At 45.6% G+C, this 19,946-nt stretch overlaps 1 protein-coding gene across 2 annotated transcripts in view; it reads right to left on the bottom strand.

Moving 5' to 3' along the window:
- NPAT (nuclear protein, coactivator of histone transcription) overlaps positions 1 to 19,946 on the bottom strand; it is a 62,601-nt gene that overhangs the window by 22,718 nt on the left and 19,937 nt on the right. For both annotated transcript variants that reach the window (XM_070425979.1, XM_070425981.1), the window contains exons 2-7: positions 16,299 to 16,417; positions 9,125 to 9,185; positions 6,480 to 6,552; positions 2,365 to 2,405; positions 1,639 to 1,863; positions 840 to 921 (exon numbers count right to left, since the gene is read on the bottom strand). In XM_070425979.1, the coding sequence (XP_070282080.1) occupies positions 840 to 921; positions 1,639 to 1,863; positions 2,365 to 2,405; positions 6,480 to 6,552; positions 9,125 to 9,185; positions 16,299 to 16,417 (601 nt within the window). The remainder of the gene's footprint in view (positions 1 to 839; positions 922 to 1,638; positions 1,864 to 2,364; positions 2,406 to 6,479; positions 6,553 to 9,124; positions 9,186 to 16,298; positions 16,418 to 19,946) is intronic.

Genomic DNA, 19,946 nt, shown 5'->3' with positions numbered 1-19,946 from the left:
ATCGGGTTTTGGAAATAGGCCCAAAACCTGCAATCCAACACCACCTGCAGCTCCTACCTGCCGCTCCCGCTCATCCCAGCCCCACTGCGCCTGCCATGGACTCGCGCCCAGTCAGTCCTGATTGGGAGAGGCTCATGCTGCTGCAGCTGCACTTGCCAGCTGTGAGCCCTGCGGCTGGTGCCTGTGGGATCGGGCTGAAACTGGCTCTCTGACATGTCCTGAGGGGTCCCAGATTGCAAGAGGGCACGGGCCAGGCTGAGGGACCCCACGGGTGCACAATCGGGCTGCAGGGGGACCACGGGAGGGCTCCAGGGTGTGTGTGGCTCAGTCTCACCAGTTCCGATTGGGGCCAGCTGGCAGGGGAGGGACATGAGAGGCTGGCCAGCCGGGAAGGGACCGCAGGTGGGCTCCAGGGCGTGTCTGGATCATCTTGCTCAGTCCTGATCAGCCGGACCCCAGCAGCAAGCTAACCTACTGGTCGGAGCATCTGCCCCCTGGTCATTGCACGTGAGAGTGAGCGGTGGAGCAGCCTTGGCATATCATTAGCATATTATGTTTTGATTGGTTGAACAGTTGACCAGACACTTAGCATATTAGGTTTTTATTATATAGGATGCCACCTGATTTCAGGGAGGTTACAATATGAAAAAAACATGTTTTGAAATAGATATAATAGTAAATAGTTCCGGGGGAAAAAAGGACACTTATGTAATACCCTTTGTAATACTTTAAGCGAAAAAAAAAAAAAAAAAAAAAAAAATAGTAAATAGTTCCAAGAACTTAATCCAATCTTGTTATTATATTTCTAATGTAAACTTGTCCTTTTAAAAAGCATTTACCTTTTGCGTCTACCAGGAGACATTAAACTGGCATGAGTTTTCTTCTCCTGAGGACCAGGAATGATATTTAAAGTCTCTCCAGCTGTATTTCAAGAAAACAAAAAAATGAAACCGATTAGTTTTCTAAACTTGAATCAATGGAATAAGTAGCATTCCAAAATTTTATACATAATTCAGTTAGTATACTGAGTATCTACTATGCACAAGATATTAGGATGAGTAAAATATAGTACGTATGGCTTAAGGTTTTGCAATAAAACACAAAGTACAGTATAATTTCAAGAAAAGAATAGCATGGCAGAATGAAAACTATAAAAGGTATAAACTAAGTGTATAATACAGAGTATACATGCTAAGTGTTTTTACCCAGAGGTATAAAAGAAGTTGGAGAAAAGATGGAAATGAGAGAGAATGTAATGGATGGCAATGAATTTTAGCTGCACAGAAGAGAAAGACGACTGGTCTAGAAACAGAAAGCTGGCACCTCAATTCTAATCCCAACTCTGTTATTAACTAGCTTTTGGCCCTTAATATCATGTGTTTCAAGGTTTCAAGTATACAACAAGCAAGATGTATCCAGATAATTTCCAAGTTTATCACTAGCTTTAAGATTCAGCCAGCAGTATACAGGATTTTCAATATGTAGAGATGGAGGTGAATTGGAAAACACTCCTCATTCCAGAAGGGCAGGCCAGCATAAACAAAAATATAAGGCAGTGGAGAAATATAATGTGTATTCCTTTTAGAACAGACATAAGAATCCTAGATTAAAATTTATGAGCATAAAATTTAAACTTACTGGTCACAGTGTCTTGAGATTGTGAATGGTTAACCACTACAAAATTTGACCTCAAAGGAACTGAAGTTTGGCTAGTTGGCCGAATAACTTGTGTAGCTGTCAAGGGAGCAGTAGTAAACTGTCCTGAGAGGTACGGTAAAGTCAGCACCTCTGAACTGATGGGAGCTGCTTGAGATGCAAGCCTTCTCTGCCGTTTGATTTCTGCAATTCCACTTCTCGTTCGGGCTGAAACACAGGAGAATTTAAAAAATTGACCCAATGTCAGATTAGTGTGGGAATTTTAAGAAATCTACATGACCCATAGACTACTATTTAATATATTAGAATATTAGATCTATTGAAAAATAGCCGCTAAAAATATCAACTAAGTTTATGAGACGTCATAAGAAACTGAAGTAAATTACAACTATAATTTAAGAGTATATTTCTTCTGTTATAATTCATACTAATACCACCTCCAAAAATCAGAAAACAAACTTATGAAATGAGAATGAAAATATGTAAATACACATAAGAGCCAATGAGAAAAACAGGGACTATAGTGTTTAAATGCATAGTTTTACAATAAATGAAGATGTTATTTCTTACTATGAGAATAACTATACTTAGAAAAGCAGTAGCTTAAACAAAATATACTTAGCACACAAGTGGTATTAATTAAAATGTTCTTCTGACAGAGTTTAAAATAATTCTGAATATTATTTTGATTTAAAGTTGAATACCAACCTCTCTGATTGGCAGCAAACCCTGGGGAACCTTGCATGTTCCTAACAAATAAAACAAAGTAGTTATTACGAAACTTCTCTTGCCAAGTTACACACTGATTTAGCTGCAGTCAGACTTGAAGGAAATTATGAGTTAAAAGGCAATAGATCAAAAATAAAATAAAACAAAAGGCAATAGATCTTTTTCAGACAAAAAAGACAAGCACATTTCTTTTTTGGGGGGGGGGAGAGTCAAATCTTATTTGTTTTAGCAGAAAAATAGTGGCAAATAAACACTCAAACACAAATAATTTTAATAATCAAGTTTCTATCTAATGTAATATGCACTAGAAAGCCTTGACATTCCATTAAGAGTACAATTTGGCTTTAGGAACTCAATATATTTAAGAAAGCCATATATATAAAATTTTACAATTTCCAATTATCTATACAGGCAGTCCTTGGGTTACGTCGCCATCTCCCATTTACAGTATTTATAAAAAAAAAAAGTTCCGTCATTTCGACGTATGTACACATGTGCTTTATGTTTTTTATTATTTATTTACCACAAATAAAGGTCAGGAATTGTTATCTTTCTTTTAAATTATTTTTACTGTTTCATTTCATTACTGCTGTGTATGGGCTCCATGTGAGTGATGTAGGTGGGTTCTGACTTACGGTGAAAATCACGTTACATCGCGCCATAGGAATGGATCTCTGACGTAACCGAGGACCTACTGTACTAATAAAAGGATACTATGCTAATTAGACCAGATAGACTGGACATCTTCCGGATGACCTTCCTGACAAAGCTGGGGGCATGCCGGCCTGCAAATTGCCCGCAGCTCCTCACCCAAGCCGGCTCTGCCCCCCAGCAGAAACCCCTACCTTGATGGGGGCGTGGATGACCTGCAAACTAAGCCCCTTGCCCAGGCCAGCCATGACCCCCAGTGGGGACCCCCACACCAATTGGGGGTGTGGCCGGCCTGCAAAATGCCCATAGCCCCTCACCCAGGCTGGCCATGCCCCCAGCAGAGACCCCTAACCTGACTGGTGGTGGGGCCGGCCAGGAAACCCTGCGGCCTCTCACCCTGGCCAGCTGGGCCCCACCCATGCACCAGGCCTCTATCCTATATAATAAAAGGGTAATATGCAAATTGACCCTAACTGCAGAATGACTAGAACAACCGCTGGACCAGTCACTATGAGGCACACTGACCACCTCTTGATCCCTTTCCCTGGCCAGTAGGCTTTGATCGCCTGATGGCCACCTGCGGCGGGGGCAGGGCAGGTGAGTGGGCAGGAACAACTGACCTCTCGGTCCCTTCCCCTGGCCGTCAGGTACTGATCACCTAATGGTGAATGGGGAACCAGAGGTGGGTGGTGGGGGGTGCGGGGCCAGCTGTGGGCAGCTGGGGAATATGGCCCTGATTGCAGGTCAGGCCTAGGGACCGTACACACGCAAAAATTTCGTGCACCAGGCCTCTAGTTTATAATAATAGAAGTGTAATATGCAAATCGACCGAATAGCAGAACAACAGTCTGGATGACCACCCTATGACACGCAACGGCACCAGGCCAGCCAAGGCAGGTGTGATGCGATTGGTCGGGGGCCCTGCCATCACCCCATGATTGCCCCGCAGAGGGAGGCCCAGGCCACTGATGCTGTGGTGGGTGTGTGGGGCCAGCCAGTGATCGCCCCGCAAAGGGAGGCCCAGGCCAGCCAAGTGATTGTACCCCATGCCTGTCGCCTGCAGGGGGAGGTGACTGGTGGTGGAGGAGGAGGGGCAGCGCCACATAGATGGCAAGCAGTGGCAGCGGTGGGGGCGGGGCCAGCTGCCAGCAGCTGGGGGAAGGAAAGTCCCGATAGGCCCTGATCACCGGCCAGGCCTAGGGACCCTAGCCGAGGGGTCCTGGATTGCTAGGGCTCAGGCCAGGCTGAGGAACCCTGCCCCCCTGGGGCGTAAATTTCGTGCACTGGGCCTCTACTCTCTTATAACTTCAGGGGTGTCTTCCTAGAGAAATTCTGACTTCACATATGACTCCAGACATAAATACTTCAGAATTCCAAAGCTGATTTCAAAGGACGCCCTGCTTTTATCAAATTTATGACTATGAAATTATTTCATCCAATTTCTAAAAAAATAAGGCAGACACATAAGAAAATTCAGAATACAAGCTGATTCTCCTTTTACTATGATTTGGAGTTAAACAATCAGACACTGTACCACTGTCCTAGAATTCTGTCAAATAAGTCGCTACCAACAAGAGCCACTTACTGAATCAAATACGTAGTTTTATTTACACAAACCAATCTTGGGAATACCTGGCAAAGGGCCTTTCCTTCATATGTAATACCCAGTCAATAAAATATCTCAGTAACTTCTAAGTATTTATAGGTGTTAATTAAATTGTGAATATCTTTGAAGATTACTGGCAAAGGAAGAAAATATAAGAATCAAGAAAGGGAATAAAGGTAAGACTAGCAAATAAGATGTGTTACAGTTAGATATAAAACATTTGGAGTAGTTTAGCAGTTTAAACTGAGGAAGGAAAATGAAGCCCCTGCTGAATTTTAGCGGGCTATTCACTTGTAGCTCTGGGAGAAAGGGTAAGAAAGTAAGGTTTTCATACTAGAGTCAATAAGAGATTTTATAAAATTAAAATCAATGGGGTTGTCATTCCAAGGACTTGACCTAGGTAGAAGATAATTAGTACTATGTGAAAATCTCAAAACAGAAGATTTCAGAAGTACTATTACTCAAGTTGCTGCCTTACGAGGGAAAATGGATGGGTATGGATTCCACGGAGCCAGCCATGTCCGATGCAAAAGCATAAGAATCTTTATTCAAGCTAGCTTGAGCTCCCCCCACACTCGCCGACACAGCGGCTGGGGCAGAGAGAGAGAGCTTTGTGTGTAGAAGGGTTTTATAGGGGAGTTGGAGTAAGGGGAGGAGAGAGGACTGTGGGCCCTGCCGATCGGCCAGGCGCAAGTCGGTGTCTTGTTACACAGGATGTGGTCGCATCTATGGCGCGCACTTCCCTTGATTATCATTGGTTAGTTTAAAGAAATCCTAGGTGTGGCTAGCAGAGGCTTGGACTTCCGGGAAGAAGCTTCTTGCTGAGCACATGGCTGCTGCCCCAAAATGGAGGATTCGGGGCAAGATAGAGGGCGTAGCCCTCGTCCTTTCAAGATCTGTATTCTGACCAGAGATCTGCCTATAAATTGCTATGGGAACTTGGAAGTGTTCATTAAACTTCTCTAAGTCTCAATTCCCTCTTTTCTAAGGATTTTATTGAAGTATGAAATTATTTCAAGTTATTCCAATCAAAGACACAGAAGTAGCAATAACCTCTAGAGTAATTTCAAAATTAGATCAATGTTATATAAATGTACCAGGTGGGTTACAAGAAGATTTAAAAAACTCAGTGATTCTTATATGTTTGCATCCCAAAATCATTATGAAACAGGAATTTTAGGGAGGGTGTGTGTGAAAAAGACAGGTTTTAGGAAATTTTAGAAATTTTGGAAATTAAGGGGACCATGGAGGAAGCAAAGGGCTGCAGAGTAGCAGAAGGTATATTTACATAGAATAGGGGAGCTGAAAAGCTGCAACAGGTACCTTTCCATAGAATGAGGGAGCTGGGAACAGCAAAAGGTCTATATTTACAAAATAAAGAGAAGGAAGCCCTTCACCCAGAATAAGAAAGCCCAAAGGGAATAGGAAAACAATAAGGAAGGATGGAGGGGGTGAGTGAGGGGGGTGGGCGGGGGAGAACTTCACATGTCCCATGTGAGGTTCCACCTTTGAGCTTAGGAGTTACTATAGTAACCAGTCTAAGGGAATAGTGACCAATCAGAGGGGATACCAAGGCACCATATATAAGCCATAGGGAAAAGGAACTCAGTGGTACCCTTTCCCCCTCTCCATGTGGGAGTCCATTCTGTGGGACTCTTTCCCTCTCCCCACATGGGAGTCTGTACTTATTCTTCAATAAATCTCCACCTTTGCTTACTACTTTCTGTCCATGGATTCATTCTTCGACTCTGGCAGACAAAGAACCCGGGTTTCAGTCCAAAAATTCCGTTTCAATTATATATATTCTGATAAGCTTATTACATAAGATTTTCATTACCTGATCTGAGAAAGTGTGTGGTCTAACTTCTTCCACAGAGATGACATAATTGCTGGGACGTGACTTGATGTTTCTAAATCATAAGAGAAAAAGTTTCTTTAAAAACCCCAGTTGGAAAAAATATATCATTTAATTTGACTATACAGAGAAAATGAATAAAGAAAAGTTAAACTTTTATTTCAGCAGTTGACATTATACTGAGAACTGAAACTATAATGAGATGGCTTTTTTTTCCTTAAGCCATTGAATATCAGATGCAATATGAGTGAAAATGGACATTTGTGAAATCTCTGAAGCTTAATTACAGAGATTATCAACTTTATATCTTCTTTGAATTAAAGACAACCATTTTTTTTTTGGCCCTAACCGGTTTGGCTCAGTGGATAGAGTGTAGGCCTGCGGACTGAAGAGTCCTAGGTTCGATTCCAGTCAAGGACATGTACTTTAGTTGCGGGCACATCCCCAGTTGGGGGTGTACAGGAGGCAGCTGATCGATGTTTCTCTCTCATCGATGTTTCTAACTCTATCCTTCTCCCTTCCTCTCTGTAAAAAATCAATACATTAAAAAAAATAAAGACAACCATTTTTTTAATCTTTCTTGTTGAGAGAATTACAGATGTCCTCCCCTAACCCCCCAGGCCTTTACCCCTTATTGTCTGTTTCCCTGGGCAATGCATATATGCATATATGCATGTAAGTTAACCTCTTACTGGCCCACCTCTCTCCTTCCCTCTGAAAGGTGTCAGTCTGTTCCATGTTTCCATGCCTCTGCTTCTATTTTATTTGTCAGTTTATTTTGTTTACTTGATTCCACATATAAGTGAGATCATGTGACAAGGACAAACTATTTTTAAATCTCTGTTCTACCTGACATCATGTGATATTTGAAAGTGAATTAAAATAATTTGTAAAGGTTATGCAAATTCCTATGAGTATGGAAATTAGTTTTCAACATCTAATATTTTCATTTACAAAGCACTGTGATTGCTCAGCAACCCTTAAAAAAAGTCTTAACCAGTTACTATACTTTGAATCACAGGCAAATTCCTAAGAATGTCTTTTTTAGGATGTGCTCTAAAGCTATAATGATGGGAAACTCATAAGATGTTTAAAATCTTTCCCATCCAATATAATAAAAGGCTAATATACAAATCGACTGAATGGCAGAATGACTGGTTGCTATGATGTACACTGACAACCAGGGGGCAGACGCTCAACTCAGGAGCTGCCTCCTGGTGGTCAGTGTAATCCCACATGGGGAGTGCCAATCAGCCAGAAGCCCTGAGCAGGGTTCACGGCTGGCGAGTGCAGCGGCCATGGCAGCGCTAAGGATATCCGACTGCCAGCTTAGGCCTGCTCCCTGTGGGGAGTGGGTCTAAGCCATCAGTCAGACATCCCCCAAGGGCCCCAGGACCGTACAAGGGTACAGGCCAGGCTGAGGAACACCCCCTGAGTGCACTAATTTCATGCATAGAGCCTCTAGTATATTTATAAAAACTCAAACCAGAGGAAGCTATTCAACATAAAAGTGGGATATAAACCCTTGTATTACAATCACATATTATTTCTGATGTCATTTACACTCTAAATATTCCTATATGATAGTTAAGAAACTTGGGGGGAAAAAATGTTGGCAGAAAGATCAAGAAACCTTCTTGAAGAATTAGAAATGAGATTCAGACCCTGAACTTCCAGAACTGTTACTACTTTCTGCAATTTCTAGTTTTGTAATCCTGGAAAAGTTATCTGGCTTCTCTAACCCTCAGTTTTCTAATACTTAAAAATAGGTTGAAACAAATAATCTCTTACTGAATTATTTCTTTTCTTGTAAAATATATATTTTTTGTTGATTTCAGAGAGAGAAACATCATGAGGAGAAAGTATCATTGATCAGCTGCCTCCTGCAAACCCCCACTGGGGGATCGAGCTCGAAATCCGGGCAAGTGCCCTGATCAGTAATCGAACCATGACCTCCTAGTTATTAGTCAATGTTCAACCACTGAGCCATGCAGGCTGGACTCTCACTGAATTACTTTAAGGACTAAGATAAAACGTTAGGAAGCATCTAGGCACAATGCTGCATACAGACAATACTCATTAAATGTTAAGTTTTATTTTCTTTTGATATATTATCATTTTATGCTAAAAACTTTTTATTGCCAATTCTTTTGTTAATGTTGTAAGCTACAGAAATAATAAATATTAGAGAATAAACAATTTTAACTTTCTGCCTAAAACATTAATTTAGGAAAGATTCTTTTTTATTCTCATCAATAAAAGCCAGAGTTTTATGACTGGTTCCTGTGTCCAAATTTACACTACAACTTTAAAATTAAAATATTAGATTAAAATTTTATAACACATAACATTCACCAGGGTAGATACCCAGAGTAGAGTTTTATTCTATAGCTTTTTAAAAAATTATTTTTTTATTACATATGTTAACAGATTTGTAGGTTACTTACCACTCAATATAAACACAAACTATTAATTATGCATTTCCCAGTAAAATTTAATTCATTGTAACTGAGACAAGTTTTACAGTTTTTATAAGGCGTTATTATCCTTTAAAAAGCATTTGTAATGAAAACAGATTAAGTACTGTGTAAAACAAACCAAAAAAATCCCTGAACGAGAATACTTACCTTTTGTTTTCATAGCTACATACTCATTCAAAATTGTTGTCAAGTTTTTTCCAAATAATGACTGAAAAGGAAAAGATCAAGCATTACCAAAACGACCAATAATTTCCCACCATGAAACATTTTGCTATATAAAAGTTAATAAAATATCTGGATTGCAGAGTAACTGATAAAGAAAGTATAAAGAGCAGATCATCTAAAATGAAAAGTCACTCAAATTAGGGGCTGCAAAAAATCTGCAGTTTATTTTTTCATTAGATTCCATATATTAGTGAAATAATATGGTATTTATCTTTCTCTGACTGGATTATTTCACATCGCTCATCCATGCTTTTTTTATATAGCTGCAGAGAATTCCATTTTGTAAATATCCCATTGCTTTTTAATGCACTCATCTACTGATGGGCACTTGGGCTGCTTCCAGATCTTGGCTATCTATAATAATAAAAGTGTAATATGCTAATTAGACCAGACAGCTGAATGACCTTCCAGATGTCATTCCGGACCTCCTTTCAGACAAAGCTGCAGCAGCAGGGGCTGAGGCAGAGGCAGTTAGGGGCGATCAGGCAGGCCGGCAGAGTGGTTAGGGGCGATCAGGCAGGCAGGTAGAGTGGTTAGGGGTGATCAGGCAGGCGAATGGTTAGGAGCCAGTGATCCCGGATTGCGAGAGGGTGTGGGCCAGGCTGAGGGACCCCTGTGCAAGAATTTCGTGCACTGGGCCTCTAGTCCTATATAATAAAAGGCTAATATGCAAATTGACCAAACAGCAAAACAACCAGTCGCTACGACACACACTGACCACCTGGGGGCAGATGCTCAACGCAGGAGTTGCCCCTTGGTGGTCAGTGCACTCCCACAGGGGAAGCACCGCTCAGCCAGAAGCCCGGCTCATAGCTGGCAAGTGCAGCCATGGTGGCAAGAGCCTTTCCCACCTCCGTGGCAGTGCTAAGGATGCCCAACTGCCAGATATCCCCCAAGGGCTGCCGGACTGCGAGAGGGTGCAGACCAGGCTGAGGGAAACCCCTAAAGGCACGAATTTCGTGCACTGGGCCTCTAGTCCTATCCTATCTAATAAAAGAGAAACATGGTAATTAGCCGTACCTCCGCTACCCATTCCATCGGCTAATCAGGGCAATATGCAAATTAACTGCCAGCCAAGATGGCGGCTAATTTGCATACTGCAGGCAGGATGGGACAGCGCTATTCTGCCTGCCCCGCCACCATCCGGGCCTGCTATCTGTGACCCTGATGGCAGGCGACCCCTGTGCGACCTGACCCAGGGCTGGCGGGCATGACCCCAGCGATCCGCCACTGGCCAGGCCCCCAACCGGCTCTCCCTTGGGAGATCCAGCACTGGCGGGGCGACTGTTGCCCGTCAGCCGCTGCGATCACGGAGCAGGAAAGGGCGGCCTGCAGCCTGCCCCCATGTGCGCCTGCCCGTGGGATCACTGCGGCGATCACGGAGCAGGAAAGGGGGCCTGCAGCCAGCCCCTGTGTGCGCCTGCCCCTGGGTCGCCGCTGCAATCCCTGAGCAGGAAAGAGCGGCCTCTAGCCAGCCCCTATGTGCGCCTGCGATCCCACAGCAGGAAAGGGGGGCCTGCAGCCAGCCTCCGTGTGCGCCTGCCCGTGGGATCGCCCCAGCAATCACAGAGCAGGAAAGGGCGGCCTGCAGCCAGCCCCCATGTGCGCCTGTCCCTGGGTCACTGCTGCGATCCCCGAGCAGGAAAGAGCGGCCTCTAGCCAGCCCCCATGTGCGCCTGCGATCCCACAGCAGGAAAGGGGGGCCTGCAGCCAGCCCCCGTGTGCACCTGCCCGTGGGATCGCCCTGGAGATCACGAGCAGGAAAGGGCAGCCTCTAGCCAGCCCCCATGTGCGCCTGTCCCTGGGTCACCACCGCAATCCCACAGCAGGAAAGGGGGGCCTGCAGCCAGCCTCCGTGTGCGCCTGCCCATGGGATCGCCCCAGCAATCACAGAGCAGGAAAGGGCGGCCTGCAGCCAGCCCCTGTGTGCGCCTGCCCCTGGGTCACTGCTGCGATCCCCGAGCAGGAAAGAGCGGCCTCTAGCCAGCCCCCCTGTGCGCCTGCCGGTGGGATCGCTGCGGAGATCATGGAGCAGGAAAGGGCAGCCTCTAGCCAGCCCCCATGTGCGCTTGCCCCTGGGTCGCCGCAGGGATCACAGAGCAGGAAAGGGTGGCCTGCAGCCAGCCCCTGTGTGCGCCTGCCCCTGGGTCACCACTAGGATCCCGGAGCAGAAAAGAGCGGCCTCTAGCCAGCCCCCGTGTGCGCCTGCACATGGGATCGCCCCGGAAATCATGGAGCAGGAAAGGGCGGCCTTTGGCCAGCCCCCATGTGCGCTTGCCCCTGGGTCGCCACAGCGATCACGGAGCAGGATAGGGCGGCCTGCAGCCAGCCCCCGTGTGCACCTGCCTGCCCATTCCACAGCAGGAAAGGGCGCCCCACCCTGGCCACAGCTCAAGGGAGAGTACAACATGCAGTGGATGCCAGGAGCCTGAGAGATCAACAGAGAGGGGCGCCTGCTCCAAGCCTCCAGGGTGTGGCTGGGGGCAGGCCCCCAGCAGACACACACACACACACACACACACACACACACACACAGCCTACTCTGAGCTTCCAATGTGGCTGGGAGCAGACCACCAGTGGACGGACACACGCGCGCGCACACACACACACACACACACACACACACACAACAACTGCTCAGAGCCTATGTGGTGGAGCTGGGGGCAGGCCCCAGCACGCGCGCGCGCACACACACACACACACACACACACACACACACACGGGGACGCCTGCACCGAGCCTCTGCTGCCAGACTGTGGCCATCAGTAGAACATCCACTGAGGGCTCCCAGACTGAGGGGCAGGCTTGGCTGAGGGAACTCCATCCCCCAGCGCACGAATTTCGTGCACCGGGCCTCTAGTGTAATAATAAAAGCCTAATATGCTGCCCTGGCTGGTTTGGCTCAGTGGATAGAGCATCGGCCTGCGGACTTAAGGGTCCCAGGTTCAATTCCGGTCAAGGGCATGTACCTTGGTTGCAGGCACTTCCCCAGTAGGGGGTGTGCAGGAGGCAGCTGATCAATGTTTCTCTCTCATCGATGTTTCTGACTCTCTATTCTCTTTCCCTTCCTCTCTATAAAAAATCAAAAATGAGAGAAAAGCCTAATATGCTAAGTGTCCGGTAGATTGGTTGGCTGTTCAACCAATCAAAGCTTAATATGCTAATGATATGCTAAGGCCACTCAACCCCTCGCTATCACGTGCACTGACCACCAGGAAGCAGAAGCTCCAAAAAAAAGTCCAGAATAAGTGGAAGAACATAATAAAGATGAGAGCAGAAATACTAGTAGATTAAAAGAACAACAAAAAAATCAATGAAACCATAAACTCGTTCTTTGAAAGGATAAACCAAACTGATAAACCGTAAGCCAGACTCTTCAAGAAACAAAGAGAGGACACAAATAAATACAATCGAAACAAAAGTGGAGAAGTAACCACTGACACCATAGAAATACAAAGGACTGTAAGAAAATACAATGAACAACTATATGCCAACAAGCTGGACAATGTGGATGAAATAGACAAATTCTTACAAAAATGTAATGTCCCAAAACTGAATCAGGAGGAATCAGTAAACCTGAATTGGCCAAGAACAACTGATGAAATAGAAGCAGTAATCAAGAAACTCCCAACAAACAAAAGCCCAGGTCTGGACGACTTCACAGGGGAATTTTACCAAACATGCAAAGAAGTACTAACACCTATACTCCTCAAACTATTTCAGAGAATCCAAGAGGAAGGAACACTTCCAAACTCTTTTTATGAGGCCAGCATTATTCTAATTCCAAAACCAGATGAAGACACTACAAAGAAAGAATTGCAGGCCAATATCCTTGATGAACATAGATGCTAAAATTCTCAACAAATTAGCAAATCGCATCGATTGGTTGCCTCCCGAATGTGCTCTAACTTGAGGATTGAACCTGCCACTTTTTGGTGTATGTGACAAAACTCCAACCCACTGAACAACACAAGCCAGGGCAGCCTGTGGAGATTTGATTGTAATGAATCTATAGATCAAATGGGGAGAATTGACAACATGCTTTCCAATCCATGAACACAGTATATGTCTCCTTTTATTCAAGTTTTTATTTCTTTCATGTAGATTTTAGAATACTGATTCTATATACTTTTGTTAGATTTATTACTTAAGTATATTATTTTCCTTTGTTTCTATTGTAAATTTTGTTTTAAAAACATTCAATTTCCTGAAATACATTCATAGATACAGAGAAAAGATTGATGGGTTGCAATGGGGGAGTCGGTGAAAAAGCTGAAGAGATTATAGTCAATAATATTGAATAACTATGTATGGTGCCAGATGAGTAGTGAAAATACTGGGGGCAACACTTTGTAAAGTATGTAATCATCTAATCACTATGCTACACATCCAAAACTAACACAAAAAAATACTGAATGTAAACTGTAATTGAAAAATAAAATTCAATTTTTAATGGTTTATCTATACATATAAAAGCCTACGTGACTGAACGACCTGTCACTATGAAGCACACTGACCTCCAGGGGCAGATGCTCAATGCAGGAGCTGCTCCCTGGTGATCAGTGAGCTCCCACAGTGAGGGCGCTGCTCAGATGATGGATGGGCACCAGATGTAGGGCTCATGGCTGGCCGCCGCAGCCCAGAAACCGCAGCGAGCCCACCGAGCACTGGCAGTGGCAGTGGCAGGTGCAGCGGGGCCAGGATGAGCAGAGCAGCAGGCAGGAGCGGCAGGCAGCCTTGGACTGCTGGTTTTAGCCTGATCCCTGCAGGCTACACTGAGGGACTCCACCAGTGCATGAGTTGCGTACCAGGCCTCTAGTTATGGTTATAAAGAAATATGATGAACTTTTGTGTATTTTGCATCCTGTGACCTTACTAAACTCTAGCACAGTGGTCACCAACCTTTTGGACCTCAAGGATCACTAATGGTCTGCGGACCACTGGTTGGCGACCACTGCTCTAGCAGGTTTGCAGATTTACATTTCCTCCAAAGATAAACATGTCTGTGACAAATGAAATGAATAGAAGAAACTATGTTTATAATAAAATGACAAAATATCATCTCAAATAATGTAGTTCCAGAATATATCCATTCAATACCAAATGAAGCTCTGTTGGTCTAGTGGTGACAAGAAGATATCAAAATACCTGTTTTATATTGGTCTGAAGCAAGCAACAAAATAGAAAAGGATGGGCTGTTATAAAATACCATAGACCTGGTGGCTTAAATAGCATTTACTTCTCACTGTTGTTGAAGCAGAAAAGTTTAAGAACAAAGTGATGGGTGATTTGGTTCCTGGTGAGAACCAACTTACTGGTTTGTTGACATCTGCCCTCTTGCTGTGTGCACAAGGAAAGATCTCTCCCTTTATACTTCTCATAAAGGCACTAATCTCATTAGGAGGGTCCCAACCTCATGATCTAATCTACACTTAATTACTTCCCAAAGGTCCTATACCCAAATACCACCACACTGGGGGTTAGGGTCTCAACATAATGAATTTTGAAGGGGCATAAATATTCAATCCATAATAGGAAGGAAACAAGTACAGTTAAACCTTGGTTTTCGAATGTCTCCCATCTTGAACAATTCAGTTCTAGACCAAGTTGTTCAGGGGAAAAATGTGTCCATTTTAACCTTCAGTTCTCAACCTGACAACCCTTTCATTATGATACATCAGCTTGACAAAAAGTGTCTCTCAGATTGCACAAAGGAGAGAATAGGCCAGTGTGAGTCAGTTTACAGCTATCCTGCCTTGCTAACCTGAGGAAATTGTGCTGTGAATATGTTTTCTTTCTGCTTTTGTTGCTGGCAGAAATGGACAATTAGCACAATTTTAAAACACAAAGAGGCCATCAAGAGTGCTAATGTTGCTAAGAGTATGAAAGAAACAATGATCACAGGCAAGAGAAGAGATAAAAAAACTGCTGTTGGTTTGGATAAACCAAAAGCATTTTGGAGGCAGTGATATGTGAAAAAGTGAAGATGCTGCACTCCTGGAATGAGTGCTGAAAGGGATTTAAGGCTAGTAGGAAGGAGGTGGTTCAATAAATTTAAGAAATGTTTATAGATTAAATAATACATTAGACATGTACTGTATATAAGAAAGGTTAAAACAGGGAATCATTTGGGGGTCTGATACAAATGAATCAATTTACATTATTTCTAATTAGAAAATATGATTCCATTTTTTGAACAAATCACTTTTTGCACAGCCTTCCAGAATAAATTAAGTTATGAAAGGGGGCAGAAATAGGATGTTGAGGAACTAGCCAGTATTGAAAGAAATATTAATCATGCTGTTAACCATGACTGTTTTATTCTGATTAAAGAAGGCACATTCTACCCTGGCTAGAGCTGACCTAGAGATGCAGCCCTTCTTCCCCATTTGGAGCTGCCTATTATTATGGAAAAATTAACAAAGATTTGCTACAGAAACCAAAATCACCAGCCTTTTGAAGATCCCCAGCTCTTTTTGCATACCTTCAGGCCATTGCAAATCTCCAGTCTGCTTACCTATTAATTTGGTACATGTAACCCCAGCCCTTGCATAGATCCCCAGTTCTTTTGCATATCTGTAAACTGCCCTTTTGCCTACTTTTCCTTTATACTTATGCCTATATAAGCAGCTGGCTTATGGTAGGCTGGAGAGCCGATTTTTGTGGATAACCTGCTGCTCTCCCATATGGCCGGCCTGCAGTGTTGGAGTAAATGCTCATATATGATTCAACCCTGTCTCTGCTTAATTGGCTCGAATAATGACAGGAAGCATAGACCCATTGTTTGTCCAGTTACAGTTAGAAAACTGAGGTTCCACTCTAAGCCTCAGACAATCTGTAGTGAATATAATTAGAAATGAAGGTATCAATTTGAAACTGATTTTCAAAGGCAAAGTTGTAATTCATTTACCAGCTTTGGCATAAATGTGTGAAAGAAGAGCTGGCATGCTTTGGGCTTTTTTCAATTACGCATGAATACAAACTATCAAGTTTCTGCCAATTTTGATTTTGAGGATGAGCTGATTTTAAGATTGTGTGTATAATCTCTTGTGTTGGTCAATGATGAAATATTTCCATTAAAAAAGAAATCACTTACCAGTAAACAGGCTGGGATAAAACCTTCATCTGTACAGTGTTCTGCATATTCTTTTAAATGTGAACTTTCCAAAATGAAAGTCTGGCAGGTAGAAGTGAGGTTTTCCTGTTGTAAGTAACCTAAATGAAAAATAAAAGTTTAGGTAATTATAGTCAATTCTGCACTTTTAAGAAAACTGCTGTTAAAAATGTTAGAGCCCCCTATTAGGCACATATACATAAATACATACACACACAGACACACAACCTAGAGGAGGTTCATATCACAAATGGAATGTGCTGGGACTCTACAGCCTTGCTCAGAAACAGCAGTTTGTGCTACCATAAAGTAAAATTCGTAAAATACATGGCTGTTTAATGGGGAAAACTCTAGATAAACTAGAAAAATAAGGTGTTTAATAAAGTGTAATGACTGCACAGTAATGCCTGCAGAAGAATCAATAAACTTATAAATAACTAACATAAAGAAATAATATTCTTCTGTACCATAATCTCCATATTTTAGATAAGGTATGTGGTAAAACAGTTGCAATCAATAAAAGCTACAGGAACTATCAACAAGACCACCCCCTACTGGATTTATGGCTTAAAATCTGCAGAATCCCTGCTGGGTCCAACATGGGGGCTAATTTTACCTAAGGGTAACCTCTAGCATCATTATACACTCACTAGAGGTCCGGTGCATGAAAATTCATGCACTCGGGGACTGGGGGTGGGTTGGGGGGAGTCCCTCAGCCCAGCCTGTTCACTCTCTCAGTCTGGGACCCCTTGGGTGATGTTCACCTGCCAACTTAGGCCCACTCTCCAGGGGATTGGGAATAAGCTGGCAGTCAGACATAACCACTGGCAGCCCGGGAGCCCTCGGGGGGACGTCTGACTGTGGCTTAGGCCTGCTCCCCTAAGCAGCAGTCAGACCTCCTTAGCACTGCCAAGGAGGCAGGAGAGGCTCCTGCCACCACCACTGTGCTCACAGCCATCAGCCCGCCTTGTGGCTGAGCAGAGCTCCCCATTTGGGAGTGCACTGACCACCAAGGGGCAGCTCCTACATTGAGTGTCTGCCCCCTGGTGGTCAGTGCACGTCATAGTGACCAGTGGTTCCCCCTTTAGGATCAATTTGCATATTACCCTTTTACTATATCGGACTAGCGGCCCGGTGCATGAAATTCGTGCATGTGGCGGGGGTGGTGGTGGTAGTGTCCCTCAGCCCTGGCTGCGCCCTCTTGCAATCCGGGACCCCTTAGGTAGAGTCTCTAGGCCTGGCCGGCGATCAGGGCCTATTGGGGCTTTCCTTTCCCTGGCTGCCAGCAGCTGGCCCTGTCCCGCCACTGCACTGCTTGCATCTGTGCGGCACTGTTCCCCCCTAACCCCTGCCGCTGGTCACCTCCCTCTGAGGGCGACATGCGTGAGGTGCAATCACTTGGCTGGCCTGGACCTCCCTCTGCGGGGTGATCAATAGCGCAGCACAGGGAGGCCCTGCCCACCTGCTGCAGCACCACTGGCCAGGTAGCCTGGGCCTCCCTCTGCGGGCAATCTATCACAGAGCCCCCTCATCGACTGCCCCACAGAGGGTGGCTTGGGTTTCCCTCTGTGGGGCGATCGTGCGGCGATGTGGGACCCCCCGACCAATCGCATTGTACCTGCCTGGCCTGGCTCAGTGCGTGTCATAGCATGGTTGTCTGGACAGTCATTCTGCTGCTCGGTCATTCGGTTGATCTGCATATTATACTTTTATTATTATACTAGAGGCCCGGTGTACAAAAGTTTGTGCACTCAGGGGGGAAGGGGGGGGTCCCTCAGCCCGGCCTGTGCCCTCTCGCAGTCTGGGACCCCTCAGGAGATAACGACCTGCTGGCTTAGGCCTGCTCCTGGGTGGCAGAGGGCAGGCCCAATCCCTAGGTGCAGCCTCTGGTCGGGCTCAGAGCAGGGCCGATTGGGGAGTTGGGGCGCCGCCCCCTGTCATGCACAGAGCAGGGCGGATCGGGAGGTTGCGATGCCACCCTCAGTCACGCTCAGGGTGGGGCCGATTGGGGGGTTGGGGCACCGCCCGCTGTCACACTCAAGGCAGGGTCGATGGGGAGGTTGCGGCACCACCCCCTGTCACGCACAGAACAGGGCCAATCAGGGGGTTGCGGCACCACCCCCTGTCACGCACAGAACAGGGCCAATCAGGGGGTTGGGGCGCTGCCCCCCGTCACTCACAGAGTAGGGCCGATAGGGGAGTTGGGGTACCGCCCCCTGTCACACACAGAGCAGGGCAGATCAGGGGGTTGGGGTGCCACAACTGTCACACTCAGGGCAGGGGCAATGGGGAGGTTATGGCTCTACCCCGTCACACACAAAGCAGGGCCCGTGGGGGAGGGGTTTGGGGCGCCGCCCTCTATCACCCACAGAGCAGGGCCGATCAGGGGGTTGGGGCACTGCCACTGTCACACTCAGGGCAGGGCCGATGGGGAGGTTATGGCTCTACCCTGTCACAAACAGAGCAGGTCCTGTGTGTGTGTGTGTGGGGGGGGGGGGTTGGGGCGCCACACCCTGTCACACACAGAACAGGGCCTGTGGCGGCGGGGGGGGTGGGGGTGGGGGTGGAGGTTGGGGCGCCGCACCCTGTCATGCTGATCCGGTGCCAGGAGGCCTCGTGGCTCCGCTGATCCCAGTGCTGGGAGGAATATTACCCTTTTACTATATAGGATTGCGGCCTGGGGGCCGGCTGGTTTGCCCTGAAGGGTGTCCTGGATCAGGGTCGGGGTCCCCACTGGGGTGCCTGGCCAGTCTGGGTGAGGGGCTGAGGGCTGCCTTCAGGCTGGCGCTTGACTGAAGCTCCCACCCGCTCCTTTTTTTCTTTTCTTTTTTTTTATTCTGGGCCAGCTTTAGCTCCGGCTCTAGCTCTGAGGCCTCGGCTGCTGAAAGCTGGTATCTGGTTTGTTTGCGTTCTATAATCGAAACAATGTATAACTCCAGCTCTGAGATCCCGGGCCAGCTGAAAGCTGGTTTCTGGGGTTTTGTTTAGCTTCTATATTTGTTACAAAGTTTCAAACTGCCAGCTCAGAGGCCGGCAGCGGCAGGCGGGGAACGTTGGAGTCCGCAGTCACTGAAGCAAGCAAGCCTCATGTTTGCTTCCAGCTGCCTGGCGGCCGGCCGCCATCTTGGCTGACAGTTAATTTGCATATACTCACTGATTAGCCAATGAAAAGGGTAGCGGTCGTACGCTAATTACCATGTTTCTCTTTTATTAGTGTAGAAATTGTAATACATCAGCATGCTAAACCACACATCATGCCTCCATTATCTGAAACGGAAAGCCCATATACGGATACAATATGTCCACTGGAGCTCCTCTGAAAAGTCTCCATCCCTTTCCTGGGAAGATCCTGAATATTTCTCCCCCTCAGAGAATACCGTACTCCCGATTAAATGAACCTCAATAAAGAAAGCAAATTTTTCTAAAGGGGACTGCTCTATCTATGGAGTAGCCCATTCTTTATCTCACTGCTTCACCAATAAACTTACTTTCACTTTAAACTCTATGCTGGCTCATTTTTAATTCTATCCTGTCCAAAGCCAAGAACCCACAGTGAGTCACAGGCCCTATGTCCCCAATCCCGGAATGCGTACATCATCTTGACTAGGTCAGTAGATAGCATAAAGAAAC

Source organism: Myotis yumanensis, unplaced genomic scaffold (assembly GCF_028538775.1).
Source record: "Myotis yumanensis isolate MYYU_CA2020_CCGP unplaced genomic scaffold, mMyoYum1.0.hap1 SCAF_10, whole genome shotgun sequence".
Taxonomy (NCBI): Eukaryota; Metazoa; Chordata; class Mammalia; order Chiroptera; family Vespertilionidae; genus Myotis; species Myotis yumanensis.
This window is presented reverse-complemented; position numbering and strand designations above follow the sequence as displayed.